The 18,314-nt window shown below is 39.2% G+C and overlaps 1 protein-coding gene across 2 annotated transcripts in view; it reads right to left on the bottom strand.

Moving 5' to 3' along the window:
• Positions 1 to 2,223: 2,223 nt before the first annotated feature.
• PIP4P2 (phosphatidylinositol-4,5-bisphosphate 4-phosphatase 2) overlaps positions 2,224 to 18,314 on the bottom strand; it is a 76,246-nt gene continuing 60,155 nt past the window's right edge. The window contains exons 6-7 of one of the 2 annotated variants that reach the window (XM_055546700.1): positions 5,917 to 6,007; positions 2,224 to 5,268 (exon numbers count right to left, since the gene is read on the bottom strand). In XM_055546700.1, the coding sequence (XP_055402675.1) occupies positions 5,125 to 5,268; positions 5,917 to 6,007 (235 nt within the window). In that variant the 3' untranslated portion in view covers positions 2,224 to 5,124. The remainder of the gene's footprint in view (positions 5,269 to 5,916; positions 6,008 to 18,314) is intronic. The other variant, XM_055546699.1, reaches the window with a different exon arrangement.

Genomic DNA, 18,314 nt, shown 5'->3' with positions numbered 1-18,314 from the left:
GCCAACAAAGGTCCGTCTAATCAAGGCTATGGTTTTTCCTGTGGTCATGTATGGATGTGAGAGTTGGACTGTGAAGAAGGCTTAGCACCGAAGAATTGGTGCTTTTGAACTGTGGTGTTGGAGAAGACTCTTGAGAGTCCCTTGGACTGCAAGGAGATCCAACCAGTCCATTCTGAAGGAGATCAGCCCTGGGATTTCTTTGGAAGGAATGATGCTAAAGCTGAAACTGCAGTACTTTGGCCACCTCATGCGAAGAGTTGACTCATTGGAAAAGACTCTGATGGTGGGAGGGATTGGTGGCAGGAGGAGAAGGGGACGACAGAGGATGAGATGGCTGGATGGTGTCACTGACTCGATGGACATGAGTCTGAGTGAACTCCAGGAGTTGGTGATGGACAGGGAGGCCTGGCGTGCTGCGATTCATGGGGTCGCGGGCAGTTGGACACGACTGAGCGACTGATCTGATCTGATCTGATGGTAGTTCTATTTTTAGTTTTTTGAGGAACCTAAATACTGTGTTCCATGTATCTGTACCTATTTGCATTCACACCAACAGTGATCAGTAATTCCCTTTGATTCACATCCTCACCAATACTTGTTATTATCTTTTTTATAATAAATATTCTGTAAATTGGTATCTTGCAGCTCTGGTTTGCATTTCCCTGATATTAGTGATACTGAGCATCTCCTCATGTGTCTCTTGACCATCTATATGTCTTCTTTGAAAAATGTCTATTCAGGTCTTCAGCCCACTTTTTAATTTTTTTTTTTTTTTGATGTTGAGTAGTATGAGTTTTTTGTATATTTTGGATATTAACCTAGTATCAGATGTATTGTTTACAAAGATCTTCTCCCATTCAATAGGTTGCCTTTTGTTCTGTTGACAGTTTCCTTTGCTGAGAAAAAGCTTTAGCTTGATGTGGTCGCGTTTGTTCATTTTTGACTTTGTTTCCCTTGCCTGATGAGACATACCCATAAAAGTATTGGAAAGACTCAACTCAAAGAACATACTGCCCATGTTTCTTCTAGGAGTTTTATGGTTTCAGGTCTTACATTTAAGTCTTTAACTCATTTTGAGTTTATTTTTGTATGTGATATGAGAAAGTAGTCCAGTTTGATTATTTGCATCTAACTGTTCACCATTTATTGAAGACGTTGTCTTTACCCATTGTATGTACTTGCCTTCCTTCCACATTAACTGACCACATACGTGTGGATTTATTTCTAGCTCTTGATTCTTGATTCTATTAATAATATGTTTGTTTTTTTGCCAGCATCATACTGTTTTGATTACAGCAGCTTTGTAGTATAGTTTGAAATTGGGGAGCATAATATCTCCAGTTTTGTTCATTTTTCTCACAATTATTTTGGCTATTCAAGGTCTTTGTGTTTCTGTAAAATTTTAGAATTATTTGTCTTAGTTCTGTGAAAAATGCCATTGGTGCTTGATAGGGATTACAATGAATCTTATTTTAGCAGCATTAATTCTTCCAATATATGAGGATGGCATATCTTTTCATTTGTTTGTGTGGTCTTCAATTTATTTCATTAATGTCATAGTTTAATGAGTATAAGTCTTTCACCTCTTGTAAAAGATTGATTAGATTTAGTCCTGGGTGTTTTATTCTTTTTGATACAATTGCAAATGGATCATTTACAAATGATCCCTTACAAAAATGGGGTTTTCTTTCTGATCAGTTCAGTTCATTTGCTCAGTTGTGTCCGACTCTTTGCAACCCCATGAACTGCAGCACGCCAGGCCTCCCTGTCCATCACCAACTCCCAGAGTTCACTCAAACTCACGTCTATCAAGTCAGTGATGCCATCCAGCCATCTCATCCTCTGTCGTCCCCTTCTCCTCCTGCCCCCAATCCCTCCCTACATCAGAGTCTTTTCCAATGAGTCAACTGATAGTGTATACAATTCAACAGATTTCTATATATTAATCTTTTGTCCTGCAAGTTACTGAATTCATTTATTAGTTTTAGTAGTTTTTTGGTGATGTCTTTAGCATTTTCTGTATTTGCCTACCAGGCTCCTCTGTCCATGGGATTTTCCAGGCGATAGTACTGGAGTGGATTGCCATTTTCTTCTCCAGGGGATCTTCCCAACCCAGGGCTCAAACCTGGGTCTCCAGCATTGTAGACAGACGCTTTACCGTGTGACCCACCAGGGAAGTCCATTTATATATATAGTATCATATAATTGGTAAACAGTGACAGTTTTACTTCTTCCTTTCCAGTTTGGATTCCTTTTATGTCTTTTCTTTATCTGATTGCTGTATCTGTGTGTGTGTGTTTGTGTGTGTGTGTGTGCGCGCGCGCGCGCGCGTGCACTCAGTCACATCCGACTCATTGCAACTCCATGGACTGTAGCCTGCCAGGGTCTTCTGTCCATGGGATGTTCCAGGCAAGAATACTGGAGCGGGTTGCCATTTCCTACTCCAGGTGATCTTCCCTGCCTTGGGATCATATCCACCTCTCTTGCATTTCCTGCATTGGCAGGCGGATTCTTTACCACTAGCGCCACCTGGTGGTGGAAGCTCCGATTGCCATAGCTAGGACTTGCAATACCATGTTGAATAAAAGTGGCAAGAGTGGACACCTTGTCTTTTCCCTTATCTTTGAGGAAAGGCTTTCAGCTTTTCACTGTTGACTATGATATTTCTGTAGGCTTGTCATATATGGCTTTTCTTATCTTGAGGTATGTTCCCTCTACACCCACATAGTCGAGAGTTTTTTTTTAAATCACAAATGGGTGTTGAATTTCTTATTAATACCTGCTTTGAGGTTCTACTTGGAAAGTCTTTCCTTATCACAAGTCTATACAAATATTTACCTATACATAGTATATAAGAATTTAACATACCAATTCATTCAATCATTTATTCACTTGTGCAACAAGCATCTATTGAACACATACACACTAGGCATTGTTCAAAATGCTGGAAATAAAGCAACAAATAAGACCAAGTTTCTTGCTATCATGGAGTTATATTCCAAAAGGAATATGATCATACAGGATATAATTTAATGTGGTTTAAAGTTAATGGGGGAAGGAATGTATTATTCAGTATACAATGCTGCTACAACTAGTCAACCATTGAGAAAAAAATAGATTATTTCATACCTAGGATCAAGTATATTACAAATAGATTTAAAATCTTTATGTTTAAATATTTAAAATAAAGCACAAAAATACTGGAAAAATGTAACTGAATATTATATAAAGGAACATCATATGCATTCTTGAACATGACAACTTTAGAGTAAGATCTCAAGGCAACTTTGGAAAGACCTTTTTTTTTTTTTTAATGGAATAGAACAAGGTAATTTTTGAACGATAATCTTTATTAGTGTATTTTCAAAGATACATATAATCCTGAGCTAGTGCATTTATACATTTATCATTTACTCCATGAAGTTTATGTGCATTTTGCCCCAAACTCTCTGATGAGTACATTGTTATACTAATCAGGAACATAAATAGTTAAAAATATTATTCTTATCCCTGGAATAGCCGATTGATTTACTCAGATCACCTCATTATCTAATTCTATTCAGTACTACTTCAAAAGCTTTAGAATATTACCTTTCAGCTAAGTAATTTCTTTTTAAAACTACAAAGATGGGCAGTGCAAGAAGTGATTCTTTAAATCCTAGTCAATTCCTAGAAAAGAACATTGCTTTTTGTCTTTGATCTGTATTTGGAATAAATTTGGCAATCATTTTGACTAGCTATCTTTGAGAAGGATGATAAAACTAACTATATCTAATCTTAATATTTTAGCCCGTGTAAAACGTCACAGGCTTCCTTCACATTTCAGTAATCCATGTGTGTGTGCACAGTTGTGTCTGACTCTGCGACTCCATGGACTGTAGCCCTCCAGGCTCCTCTGTCTATGGGATTTTCCAGGCAAGAATACTGGAGTGGATTGCCATTTCCCCCTCCAGGGAATCTTCTCAACCCAGGCATCGAACCCAAGTCTCTTGCATCTCCTGCACTGGCAAGCAGATTCTTTACCACTGTGCCACCTGGGAAGCCCCAAGTATTCCATAAAGTAGGGTTAGGGTTAGGGTTGGGCATGGCATGGGTAGGGCATGGCAACCCACTCCAGTATTCCTGCCTGAAGAACTCCATGGACAGAGGAGCGTGGCAGGCTACAGTCCATGGGGGTGCAAAGAATCAGACACGACTGAGTGACTAAAACACACACACACCCCAATAAGAAAAATCAACCATGATCTAATGAAAAGGAGGACAATCTGATATAGATACATTTTTGTAAACTGTTAAATATTATGAAACATGTTATGTGAAACACTTTCTTCAAGTTCCATAAAGGAATACATAGAGCTGGTTAATATTAAATTTCATAAATCTAGGCCAGAACTTTTATAACTAGAACATTTTCAAACAATGACAAAAATGAAAGACAAAAGTCCTGTGATCTTTGAGAACAAACATTTATCCAACATATCTCCAACGGTGGACAAATAAATATTTTTATTCTTATATATTAAATTACTACCAAAATATTATTTATTTCTACAAACAACATAAAACAAGCATACAGTATCTAGAAATGGTCTTTATCTGACAAGAATGTCAAGTCTTTGAAGGTACACTAAACATTTTTTTTTTCCTGAACAATGTCACTATGATCTTAGGTTAAAGTTACTATAAGCAGTTCAAGCAAAATGCATATTGCTTAGATTTAAAGCAAGCAAGTGTGATAGCTTAATTAAAAAGTGAGTATAAATGTGAAGCCATTACAGCAATATTTATAAACACTCCTTGAGAATACTCACAGACCAGCAAGTAATAGAATAATCGATTTAAAAATAATGAAAGTGTGGTGTTATGTGTAATGATTGGGAACAAATCAAAAATACCTTTAAGAGATGTAAAAGAACATGAAGACCAAGCTTTATTATTTGGAGCTTGAAAACTTAGCAGCAAAATAAACTATTTGCCTATAATGTAGTACAATAAACGTTTGTTCATCTAAGGCTCCCAGTCTTAAAACTTCATACATAAATGAAAATGAAATTAAAGATGTCCAGAGTAGCTTATCAAGAACTGCTAGATACCCTCAACTGCATCACAAAGTCATAAATAAGCTTATGCAAAACTGTGTTCTGGATAACTCACTCTTATGGCTCCCCAGTAACAAGCTCGGATAAGGCAGACCAAACCTAAGAGATAAGCAATTGCCCAAGAAACATAGGTTGCATGAAATCGTCTTGCAAAATCTTGGGTGCCAACCTAAAATAAAAAGCAATATAAAAATAAAAGGTTAGAAACTGAGAATTTGTGTTGGCTTTTTTGGTGATTTTTATGAAACATATTCCCGAGATGACAAAACATGAGTTGCTGCATTTGCTGACTAACACTGACAGAGAGAAATTTCATAAAATGACATAGCAGGTTATGCTAATTATAGATTTTTATCAAATCAACAAAAATTCCATTAAAACATTTATAAAGGAATTTAATCTATATCCCTGATGCCATCCTCATGTTGATAATAAATCCTTGTTTGACTTGAATAAAAAGAATTTTTTTTAGACCATCGTAGCTGAATGAGTATTGCTTCAGCTCTGGCCATGGCAAAACTGGTGCTGGCACTAAATAAAAACAAATGGACTTTTTGTTAAATGGATGATAAAAGTTCCCAATATCAAGAACCTTCAGAGGGATCCCAAGACATGATTTCACCCAGATGGGCAAACTCTGCTGAGAACAAGCCCATGGATTACCTTCAGATTGCTCAAAATTTTTTAGAAGCTTCTGGCCTGGTAAGTTAGGGAGGCAAGTTCTTTAGGGATCAATGGAAGTTGTTCCAAACCTCACCATTTACTACTGATCAAGTTAAGAGGAAAGAATTCTAACAATGAATAGAGTAATACTCACAGTTAATCCAATTCCAATGAAAATGCACATCATTCCAATGGTAATATATACACAGCAGCGCCTTCGAGGCAGTGCACTACCCACTGAAGAACTGTAGATTGAGGAGAACGAAACAGAATATTAAGTATTTACATGAAGGTTCTCCATATCATCACTGTGAGTACTAATTCACAGCTTCAGTAACACATATACTTCCATTTATTTCTTCAACTTGAGAGACAAGAACATGCATAATAAGAATGATATTTTGGGGGACTTCCCTGGTGTTCTGGTGGTTTAGAATTCACCTTTCAATGCGGGGGACATGGGTTCAATCCCTGGTCAGGGAACTAAGAACCCACATACTGCAGGGCAATTAAGCCCTCGAGCCAGAACTAGAGAAGCCCGCAAACTGCAACAAGAGAAGCCTTCTCCCTGCAACTAGAGAAAGCCTGCGCACCGCAACAAAGAGCTTGCAGACCACAATGAAGACCCAGCACAACCAGAACAAAAATGATAAAAAAGAATGATATTTTTAATGAGCTATCTAAATCATAATTAGTGAGTTTGTGTGTGACTCGTTGTAGTTTTAAACAAAATACAAGTCTTGGTCATTGACAATATCCACAAAAACCCACAATAGTCAACAATGATTTTCCAAAATAAAATTTTATTTCCAAAAAACTCTATTTCAGAACGGAAAATAGGTGCTATCTTAAAAATAGCATTTGATTCTCTTACATTTATAACTGTTGGCATATGTTTAGTGTAGAAAATAAGAATAAAGAGTAAAAAGGAAAATTACCTATAATTTCACTACCATGAATACTACTGAACATTTTGCCTATTTTTCTACAGCCATCTTTTCTAACTTACCAGTTTAGCATAAGCATTTTCTTACATCATTAGGTATTCTCAAACTAGAATTCTGAAAGATGAATATAACATAACTTAATGAATTCCCTACTATTGGACACTTAGCATTTTCCTTCTTGTAAATAATGCCAGCCAAGCTTCCTTGGTGGCTCAGCTGGTAAAGAATCCACCTGCAATGTGGGAGACCTGGGTTCGATCCCTGGGTTGGCAAGATGCCCTGGAGAAGGGAACAGCTACCCACTCCAGTATTCTGGCTGGAGAATTTCATGGACTGTATAGTTCATGGGCTCACAAAGAGTTGGACATGACTGAGTTACTTTCACAAGCAACATCTAAAATCATTCTGCTCTTTAAAAAATGGAAGTAGAGGTGATTTACAATGTTGTTTTTTTTTTAATTTCTGCTGTCCAGCAAAGTGACTCAATTTTACATATATATATGTACATATATATATAAATTCTTCTTTACATTCTTTTCCATTACGGTTTATCACAGGATATTGAATATAGTTCCCTGTGATACATAGCTGGGCCTTGTTGTTTATCCATTCTATATATACTAGTTTGCATATGCTGACCCCAAACTCCCAATCTGTTTCTCCCCTACCCCACCACTATGGCACCAACTTACCCTCCCAGGAACAGTGTAGGAGGGCTCCCTTTTCTCCACTCCTCTCCAGTATTTGTTATTTGCAGAATTTTTAACGATCTCTATTCTGACCAGTGTGAGATGGGACCTCACTGTAGTTTTGCTTGCATTTCTCTAATAATTAGCCATGCTGAACATCTTAAAATGTGCTTTTTGGCCATTTGTATGTCTTTGGAAAATGCCTATTTAGGTCTTTTGCCCGTTTTTCAATTGGGTTGTTTGTTTTGCTGTTGTTGAGTTCTTTGCATATTTTGAAAATTTAGCTCTTGTCAGTCACATCATTTGCAAGTCATTTTCTCCCAGCCACTAGTTTTTCTTTTCATTTTCTTAATGGTTCTTTTGCTGTAAGTTTCATTAGGCCCGTTTGTTTATTTTTGCTCTTATTTCTATTGCCTTGGGAGACTGACCTAAGAAAATATTGGTACAATTTATACTGGAGGATGTTTTGCCTATGTTCTCTTCTAGGAGTTTTATGGTGTCATGTCTAATGTTTAAGTCTTTAAGTCATTTTGAGGTTATTTTTGCGCATGGTATGACAGTGTTTCTAATTTCATTAGAGATATAGCTGTTCAACTTTCCCAACACCCCTTGCTGGAGAGACTGTTTTTTCCCTATTGTATATTTTTGCCTCCTTTGTTGAAGATGAATTGACCATAGGTGTGTGGATTTGTTTGGGGGCTCTCTATTCTGTTTCATTGATCCATATATGTTTTTGTGTCAATATCATGCTGTTTTGGTTACTGTAATTTTGTAGTGTAGTCTGAAGTCTGGGAGCATTATGCCTTCAGCTTTGTTCTTTTTCTTCAGGATTGCTTTGGCAATTCTGGGTCCTTTATGATGCCATATGAATGTAAGAATTATTTGTTCTAGTTCTGTGAAAAAGGTCATAGGTAATTTGATAGGGATCTCTTTAAATCTGTATATTGCTTTGGGTAGTATGGCCATTTTAACAGTACTGATTTTTTGCATTGTTAGAATTAGGATTACAAAATTAAAGAGGTTAAACTTTTAAAAATCTTAAATACATATGCAAGAAGCCTATGGGAAATTCATAAAATATATCTCTCAACTGAAATTCTAAATTCAATAGTTTTCAGATCTCTCTACTTCTAATTTTTTTAAAAAATTTCAGAATAGTAAAAGTATAGCAAAGGTCAAAAAGCCAAACTGGTACTTTCTCCTTTCCTAAACAAACATACATTAACACATATCATATATCACATATTGTGTTAGTGGATGATATTACTGTTGTTCAGCTGCCCTGTTGTGTCTGACTCTTTGGGATCCCATGGACTGCAGCAAGCCAGGCCTCCCTGTCCCTCACCATCTCTTGAAGTTTGCCAAGTTCATGTCCATTGCATCAGTGATGCCATCCAGCCATCTCACCTTCTGACACCCTCTTCTCCTTCTGCCCTCAGTCTTTCCCAACATCAGGGACTTTTCCAATGATGTTTCCAATGCACCTGTTTGCATCAGGTGACCAAAATACTGGAGTTTCAGCTTCAGCATCAGTCCTTCCAATGAGTATTCAGGGTTGATTTCTTTTAAAATTGACTTGTTTGATCTTCTTGCAGTCCAACGGACTCTCAAGAGTCTTCTCCAACACCACACTTCAAAAGCATCAATTCTTCGGCGCTCAGCTTTCTTCACAGTCCAACTCTCACATCCATACATGACCACTGGAAAAACCACAGCCTCGACTAGATGGACCTTTGTTAGCAAAGTAATGTCTCTGCTGCAGCTTACTGACCTTCAACACTCCCTGAAAGGAGTTCAGGGTGGAGTTCAGGAATGAAACACTTTGTTCTCTGAGAAAATCTGGCAGACCAGGTCTTCAGACAGATCTTTTCAGGAGAAGATTTTATGAGCCCAATTCTTGCAGCTCCTCATTTCTAGAAAAGCACTAATGTCTACTCCTCTTATGTCTACTAGTGGTAGTAAGAGTCACTAGTAGCAACTAATGACTTCATAAGACCAGTAGCAATCTTCTGCAAAAATCGGTGCTTGATTGCACGTACTCCCCCTTCACCAAAATCACAAATATACTGACCTTCCTCCCTACCTCTCTGGAGCAGTTATCTATCCTCAATGAAACTTAACTCCCAACTCTCACACTGTGTTTTTATTTTAGTTGACAGCATTTATGTTGACTGTCAAGAGCATAATTCTTATAATTATTCATTTTTATTTTACATGTATCAAAGTTAGATTACTTGTTGCACACAAGTTTGGAATTTATATTTCTGATGAAGTGACCATAATGATAATAATACCCTAAAGCATATAAGATAATTAAGGTATATGCTAAAATGCTATAACAGAGAAATCTATAAAACAGTAGCTTTCTTTCTCCTGCACATAAGAATTCAAAGGTAAATGTACACCCAAGGGCTGGTAAACAGTTCTGTTCCATGACTGCCACTCACTCAATATGGTAACAAATGTCCTGTTGCAGTTGCCTTCTCCAAGCAACTGGAAGAAGGGAGTAAAAAGCAGGACAAGCAGGTTTTGTCTTTAAATAGAGTCCCAGGAAGATGTATTCATCACTTGTGTTCATATTTCATGGTCCTCAACACAAACACATGGTCACAATCATCTATCTGCAAGAGAGGTTAGGAAGTGGAGTCTCTAGCTGAGTAGCCGTTAAGACTGACAGTTCCACTGCAAGGCAGAAAAGAACAGCAGTCTCTGCTATTTTACCTGGTATTACTATTGCTATTTTACTGTTGGTTAGTGTTTGCCTGGTATACCTTTCCTTTTGGTTAGTGTTTCACGGTTTCACCTTTTACTTTTATTCTATGTTCTCATATTTTATGTGTTTCATCTTCAAATTGCATATCAGTCAGTTCAGTTGCTCAGTCGTGTCCGACTCTCTGTGACCCCATGAATCGCAGCACGCCAGGCCTCCCTGTCCATCAGCAACTGCCAGAGTACACTCAGATTCACGTCCATCGAGTCAGTGATGCCATCCAGCCATCTCATCCTCTGTCGTCCCCTTCTCCTGCCCCAAAACCCTCCCAGCATCAGAGTCTATGCTGCTGCTGCTAAGTTGCTTCAGTCGTGTTCGACTCTGTGCGACCCCATAGACGGCAGCCCACCAGGCTCCCCCATCCCTGGGATTCTCCAGGCAAGAACACTGGAGTGGGTTGCCATTTCCTTCTCCAATGCATGAAAGTGAAAAGTGAAAGTGAAGTCGCTCAGTCGTGTCCGACTCTTAGTGACCCCATGGACTGAAGCCTACCAGGCTCCTCCGTCCATGGGATTTTCCAGGCAAGAGTACTGGAGTGGGGTGTCATTGCCTTCTCCATCAGAGTCTATAGATGTACTTAAATCTAGTCTGATAATTTCTCACAAGTTTTATTAAGTTTATATATATTCTGACAACTAATATACATTGATTATTTCTTCTTATTTTGGTTTTCTACTCTCTGTTTTCTTTGCCCTCCATCCCCTTTTCTAGATTTCTTTTGGATTGACTCTGATGCTCTTTGGAGAAGGCAATGGCACACCAATCCAGTACTCTTGCCTGGAAAGTCCCATGGACAGCCTGGTGGGCTGCAGTCTATGGGGTCTCTAGGAGACGGACACGACTGAGTGACTTCACTTTCACTTTTCACTTTCATGCATTGGAGAAGGAAATGGCAACCCATTCCAGTGTTCTTGCCTGGAGAATCCCAGGGACGGGGGAGCCTGGTGGTCTGCTGTCTATGGGGTTGCAGAGTTGGACACGACTGAAGCGACTTAGCAGCAGCAGCAGCTGATGCGCTTATTTCATTTGCTACCTACTATTTTGAATTTTAAAGATGTATCAGTTCAGTTCAGTCCAGTTGCTCAGTCGTGTCCGACTCTTTGTGACCCCATGAACTGCAGCACGCCAGGCCTCCCTGTCCATCACCAACTCCCGGAGTTCACTCAAACTCATATCCATTGAGTCGGTGATGCCATCCAGCCATCTCCTCCTCTGTCGTCCCCTTCTCCTCCTGCCCCCAATCCCTCCCACCATCAGAGTCTTTTCCAATGAGTCAACTCTTTGCATGAGGTAGCCAAAGTATTGGAGTTTCAGCTTTAGCATCAGTCCTTCCAGTGAACACCCAGGACTGATCTCCTTTAAAATGGACTGGTTGGATCTCCTTGCAGTCCAAGGGACTCTCAAGCGTCTTCTCCAACACCACAGTTCAAAAGCATCAATTCTTCGGCACTCAGCCTTCTTCACAGTCCAATTCTCACATCCATACATAACCACTGGAAAAACTAAAGCCTTGACTAGACAGACCTTTGTTGGCAAAGTAATGTCTCTGCTTTTGAATATGCTATCTAGGTTGGTCATAACTTTCTTTCCAAGGAGTAAGCGTCTTTTAATTTCATGGCTGCAATCATCATCAGCAGTGATTTTGGAGCCCAAAAAAATAAAGTCTGACACTGTTTCCCCATCTATTTCCCATGAAGTGATGGGACCAGATGCCATGGTCTTAATTTTTTGAATGTTGAGCTTTAAGCCAAATTTTTCACTCTCCTCTTTCACTTTCATCAAGAGGCTTTTTAGTTCCTCTTCACTTTCTGCCATAAGGGTGGTATCATCTGCATATCAGAGGTTATTGATATTTCTCCCAGAAATCTTGATTCCAGCTTGTGTTTCTTCCAGCCCAGCATTTCTCATGATGTACTCTGTATATAAGTTAAATAAGTAGGGTGACAATATACAGCCTTGACGTACTCCTTTTCCTCTTTGGAACCAGTCTGTTGTTCCATGTCCAGTTCTAACTGTTGCTTCCTGACCTGCATACAGATTTCTCAAGAGGCAGGTCAGGTGGTCTGGTATGCCCATCTCTTTCAGAATTTTCCACAGTTTGTTGTGATCCACACAGTCAAAGGCTTTGGCATAGTCAATTAAGCAGAAATAGATGTTTTTCTGGAACTCTCTTGCTTTTTGATGATCCAGCGGATGTTGGCAATTTGATCTCTGGTTCCTCTGCCTTTTCTAAAACCAGCTTGAACATCTGGAAGTTCACGGCTTATGTATTGCTGAAGCCTGGCTTGGAGAATTTTGAGCATTACTTTACTAGCCTGTGAGATGAGTGCAAGTGTGTGGTAGTTTGAGCATTCTTTGGCATTGCCATTCTTTGGGATTGGAATGAAAATGGACCTTTTCCAGTCCTGTGGGCACTGCTGAGTTTTCCAAATTTGCCGGCATAATGATGTATATTTCTATTTAATTGCCAGTGGAACTTAATTTTTAATATGCATACCTTTTAAAAACTATAATCATTTGAAAAATCTATCTTTCCAACACATGCAAGGATCTTAGAAAGCTTTGACTCCAAATACTCCACTCCCATGTTGTGTGTTTTTGTTCTTCAATGTGTCATTCAATTCTATTTTTGTTTCTCCAAATTTGTTAGCATTAACAGTATTTCTGTTATTGTTTTCTCATAATTTTATTATTTATCTATTTTTATTAAAAATAATTTACATTTATTGAATAAATCTATTAAACAGAATTATTCAATTAATAAATTTATTAAACAAAAATGAAAACTTTTATTATTTATTTTGGCTGCTCTGGGTGTTTGTTGCTGTGTGGGTTTTTCTCCAGTTGTGGCAAGCGGGGGCCACTCTCCAGTTGCAGGGTGCAGGCTTCTCACTGCGGGGGCCTGGCCTGTTAACAGAGCAGGGCTCCGGGGCATGTGGGCCTCAGTCCTTACAGCGCATGGGCTTAGTTGCTCCAGGGCAGGTGGGATTCTCCCCGACCAGGGATCGAAACCACGTATCCTGCAACTGACAGATGGATTCTCTCCCACTGAGCCACCAGGGAAGCCCCTGTTATTGTTTTTTTAATTTATTCATTTTGGCTGCGCTAGGTCTTCGCTGCTGCGCACAGGCTGTCTCTAGTCGCAGTGAGCCGGATCTAGGCTCTGGCTGCGCTGTGCAGACTTCCCACTGCCTGGCTTCCCCTGTGCTGCAGGACAGTCTCTCAGGCGTGTGGGCTTCAGCATATGCCGGGCGTGCGCTCAGTAGCTGGGGCTCACGGCCTCCAGAGCACAGGCTCAGTACCGTTAGCGCTGGGACTTATTTGCCTCCCGGCATGTGGAGAAGGAAACGGCAACGCACTCCAGTATCCTTGCCTGGAAAATCCCATGGACAGAGGAGCCTGGCGGGCTACAGACCATAGGGTCGCAAAGAGTCGACACGACTCAGCGACTTCACTCACTCACTCACTCACTCACGTGGGATCTTCGTTCCCAGATCAGGGATCAAACCTGTGTCCCCTGCACCGGCAGGTGGATTCTTAACCACTGGACCTCCCGGGAAGTCCCATTGTTACTGTGTTTGCTATTTTACAGTCAGTGCTTCTGACGAATGTTTAGCATTTCTTGGTTCATACTTTCTTTACTCGTGCAGTGCAGAAATTTCTTCAGTGATACTTCCCCTAACTTCATCTTTGATCGGTCTCTTTAGTGAGGGTTTCAGAATGGTAACCACTATGTTTTGGTTTTTACTGCTGGTGGGAATCTGCCTGCAACGTGGGAGACCTGGGTTCGATCCCTGGGTTGGGAAGATAGTTCTGACTGGTTAGTTAGTTCTGCATTTGCCAGTATCTTTTTTTAAACTTCATTAGCCTGTGATGGTTTAGATAGGTCTACAACAACAGTTTGACAGTTGATTTCTCTTAGAACTTTGAAGTATTTTTAAACTTTTTGGCTTCCCTTGTTGCTATTGAGAGGCTTGCTGCCAGAACTGCTATCTTTTTCACACTAAAAATCTGCCTTTTCTGTCTCTGCTTTTAATATCTTCTATTTATCTTACTTGTCTGCAATTTCACTATAACTCATTTATTTATTCTGCTTGGGTTTCATTGTGCTTTTTGAATCTACAGGATCACACCTATCATATCTCTGAAAATCCTTAGGGATTATCTCTTCAAAATACCTCTATCCCATTCTCTAGTTTTTCCTCCTAAATTAGAAATATATCAGATGTTCCTACATATATTCCTTTTATTTTTATTTTTATATTTCTCTCTGATGGATTCTAGGTAATTTACTTAATTCTGTCTTCCAATCCACAGCTTCATCTGTCAAATTAATCTGATTTGCTGTTTAGCTTGCTCTACTGTATTTTCACTTCTGTAACTTTTAATTTCTAGAAGTTTCATTGTGTTTTTAAAAACCTGCCTGCTTATCGTTTGGGTTAATTTTTTTTTTGTTTTAGACAAATGTCGACTCAAAAGCCATTATAAGAAACAGTACAGAGAGATCTCATTTGTTCTCTAGCCAGTTTCCCCAATGGCAACATTTATACAATATTATAACCAATGTATTGACAGTAATACAATCCACTGATATTCATATTTCCTATTTTATTTATATTCATTTGTGTGTCAGTACTGAAATCAGATTGATTATATTATATTCTTTGCAGCCAAAGATGGAGACGCTCTATAGAGTCAGCAAAACAAGACCAGGAGCTGACTGTGGCTCATATCATGAACTCCTTATTGCAAAATTCAGACAAAGTGAAGAAAGTAGGGAAAACCACTAGGCCATTCAAGTATAACCTAAATCAAATCCCTTATGATTATACAGTGGAAGTGACAAACAGATTCAAGGGATTCGCTCTGACAGACAAAGAGCCCGAAGAACTATGGACGGAGGCTCATAACATGGTATAGGAGGCTGTGATCAGAACCACCCCAGGAAAAAGAAATGCAACAGGCAAAACGGCTGTCTGAGGAGGCCTTACAAATACCTGAGAGAAGAAGAGAAGCGAAACGCAAAGGAGAAAAGGAAAGATATGCCCATCTGAGTGCTGAGTTCCGAAGAAGAACAAGGAGAGATAAGAAAGCCTTCTTAAGGGAGCAATGCAAAGAAACAAAAAAAACAATAGAATGGGAAAGACTACAGACCTCTTCAAGAAAATTAGAGATACCAAGGGAACATTTCATGCAAAGAAGGGCACAATAAAAGACAGAAACTGTATGGACCTAACAGAAACAGAAGAGATTAAGAAGAATACATAGAAGCACTGTACAAAAAAGGTCTTAATGACCCAGATAACCATGATGGTGTGATCACTCAGCCAAAGCCAGACATCCTGGAATGTGAAGTCAAGTAGGCCTTCCAAAAGCATCACTATGAACAAAGCTAGTGGAGGAGGTGAAATGCCAGTGGAGCTATTTCAAATCTTAAAAGATGATGCTGTTAAAGTGCTGCACTCAATATTCCAGCTAGTTTGCTCATTATAATCACATCTGGAGTTTTTGAAAAAGTAACAATACCTGGGCATTTGTATTTTTCAGAAAATTCCAAGATAATTATAATGTACATCTGGATTTTAAAGACTGATTATAGATTTTTATACTAAATGATAGTGTTAGTGATATATAATTCTATTATTTTCTGTGATATATAATTCTTAAGCATAATTAGATACATATATAGTGATATATAATTCCATCATTTAATTCAACATATTAAAATGAATAATAGTTACATTATCACTATTGGAGAAGGCAATGGCAACCCACTCCAGTACTCTTGCCTGGAAAAATCCCATGGATGGAGGAGCCTGGTGGGCTGCAGTCCATGGGGTTGCTAAGAGTCGGGCATGACGGAGCAACTTCACTGTCACTTTTCACTTGCATGCATTGGAGAAGGAAATGGCGACCTACTCCAGTGTTCTTGCCTGAAAAATCCCAGGGATGGGGGAGCCTGGTGGGCTGATATCTATGGGGTCGCACAGAGTCGGACATGACTGAAGCGACTTAGCAGCAATCAGTATAGTAAAAGATATTTATCTATTTTCACAATCAATAGCCAAACAAAAAAAAAGATAATTACAGTTGCAAGCCATAATGGAAACATGATTAACCCAATAGCAGTGACACGTGTACATTACCACATGTGAAACAGATGGCCAGTGCAAGTTCGATGCATGAAGCAGGGCACCCAAAACTGGTGCTCTGGGGCAACCCAGAGGGACGGGGTGGAGAGGGAGCTGCAAGCAGAGTTCAGGGTCAGGGGATACATGTATACCTGAGGCTGATTCGTGATGAAGGAGGGCAAAAAACACCACAATGTTGTCAAGTAATTGTCCTCCAATTAAATAAATTTTTAAGATATTTATATATGATTTGGGGGGTTAAGCAGAGTGATGTGGTGAGTGGAAGTGCATACATGCACATTTTCATCTACCCAGCCAGTCTAGGTCTTTTGGTTAGTGTGCATGCTAAGTTGCTTCAGTCGTGTCCGACTCTTTGTGACCCTATGGACTGTAGCCCGCCAGGCTCCTCTGTCCATGGAGATGCTCCAGGCAAGAATACTGGAGTGGGTTGCCATGTTCTCCTCCAGGGGATCTTCCCGACCCAGGGATCGAAACAGTGACTCCCTTGGCTCCTGCATTGCAGGCGGATTCTTTTCCACTGAGCCACTGGGGAAGCCCTTGGTTAGTGCATGTAATCCATTTACATTTAAGTTAATTATCAGTGTGTATGATCCTATTACAATTTTCTTAATTGTTTTGGGTGTATTTTTTATAGGTCTTTCCCTTCTCTTGTGTTTCCTGCCTTGAAAAACTGCTTTAGCACTTGTTGTAAAGCTGGTTCAATGGTGCTGAATTCTCTTAACTTCTGCTTGCCTGGAAAGCTTTTGACTTCTCTGTCAAATCTGAACTAGAGTCTTGCTGGGTAGAGTATTCTGGGTTGTAGCTTCTTCCCTTTCTTCACTTAAGTATATTGCATCACCAGTCACCTTTAATATCCCTCTTTCCTGGAAGCTTCCTTTCATATTCCCTTTCCCTCCAGTCTGGATTAGGATCTCTTCAGAGCAGAACATGCTAGGTATAACCTTCCAAAGCACTTTATCGTACAACTTTATTGTAATTGTCTGTTCTCTTCCACATATCCATAAGACAAAGTTCCTTAAAGACAAGATTATATCTTTATTTTGGGCAGCTAGTACCCAGCACAGGACTGTTGAATTAATGAGTAATTACAAAAGAAAGCACTAACCAGAAAAGTAAAATGATAATTTATGAGAATTTATTGCTGTTGTTTAGTTGCTAAGTCATCTCTGAGCCCTTTGAAATCCTGCAGACTGTAGCCTGCCAGGCTCCTTCAACCCTGGGATTTCCCAGGCAAGAATACTGGAGTGAGTTGCCATTTCCTTCTCCAGGGGATATTTCTGATCAGGGATCGAACCCATGTCTCCTGCACTAGCAGGCAGATTCTTTACCACTGAGGCACCAGGGAAGCCCCAACTTATGAGAATAATAAGTTTTAAATTGCTCTTGTTTAAAATGGTAGAAAGAGATCCACACAAAAGTATCTCAGTGATGTAGAAGGAATGATACTCATTGATAATTATCATGGATTAAGTCATCATGTCACTAATTGTAAATCCATCAAAACATTTTCATGGAAAAATGGTCCAGGTTGTCATTTCAGAATGCTAGGACTACAACCCCTGTCCAGCATTAGCCACAAGTTGCCTAATCAAAAAAGAAACCTCACCATTAGCTGTTATAGCCTCAGTGATTGTGTGAATAGGAAACAGTGAGATTAAAAACTGTTTCTTGGTCTCTGGAGCCCTGGGGGAAAGGGCTCCCCCCACTTGTTTTGTGAGATAGAAAAATAATGCTAGTTCCATAGCAATGATTTAGTAATTTATATAACAAAAAATAATTTTAGGATATTTGCTATTTGAGTTTAAAAAATAAAAATCTCAGAATCTTACTTCAATAGATGACTCATCATTTTGTTAAGAAAAATATTCAAAGAGAAAAGAAATCTAGATACGACCCATGAGTGTTCATGTGATAACATGATCTTTCCTCAAATAAGTAATGAATGTCCTAAGTCCTCTCGTGTTCAGCATGTGATTCCAATTCTATACACATTC

This window comes from Bubalus kerabau, chromosome 14 (assembly GCF_029407905.1).
Source record: "Bubalus kerabau isolate K-KA32 ecotype Philippines breed swamp buffalo chromosome 14, PCC_UOA_SB_1v2, whole genome shotgun sequence".
In the NCBI taxonomy this organism is placed as follows: domain Eukaryota; kingdom Metazoa; phylum Chordata; class Mammalia; order Artiodactyla; family Bovidae; genus Bubalus; species Bubalus kerabau.
Note: the sequence above shows the minus strand (reverse complement) of the source record. Positions and strands in the feature narration are given on the sequence as shown.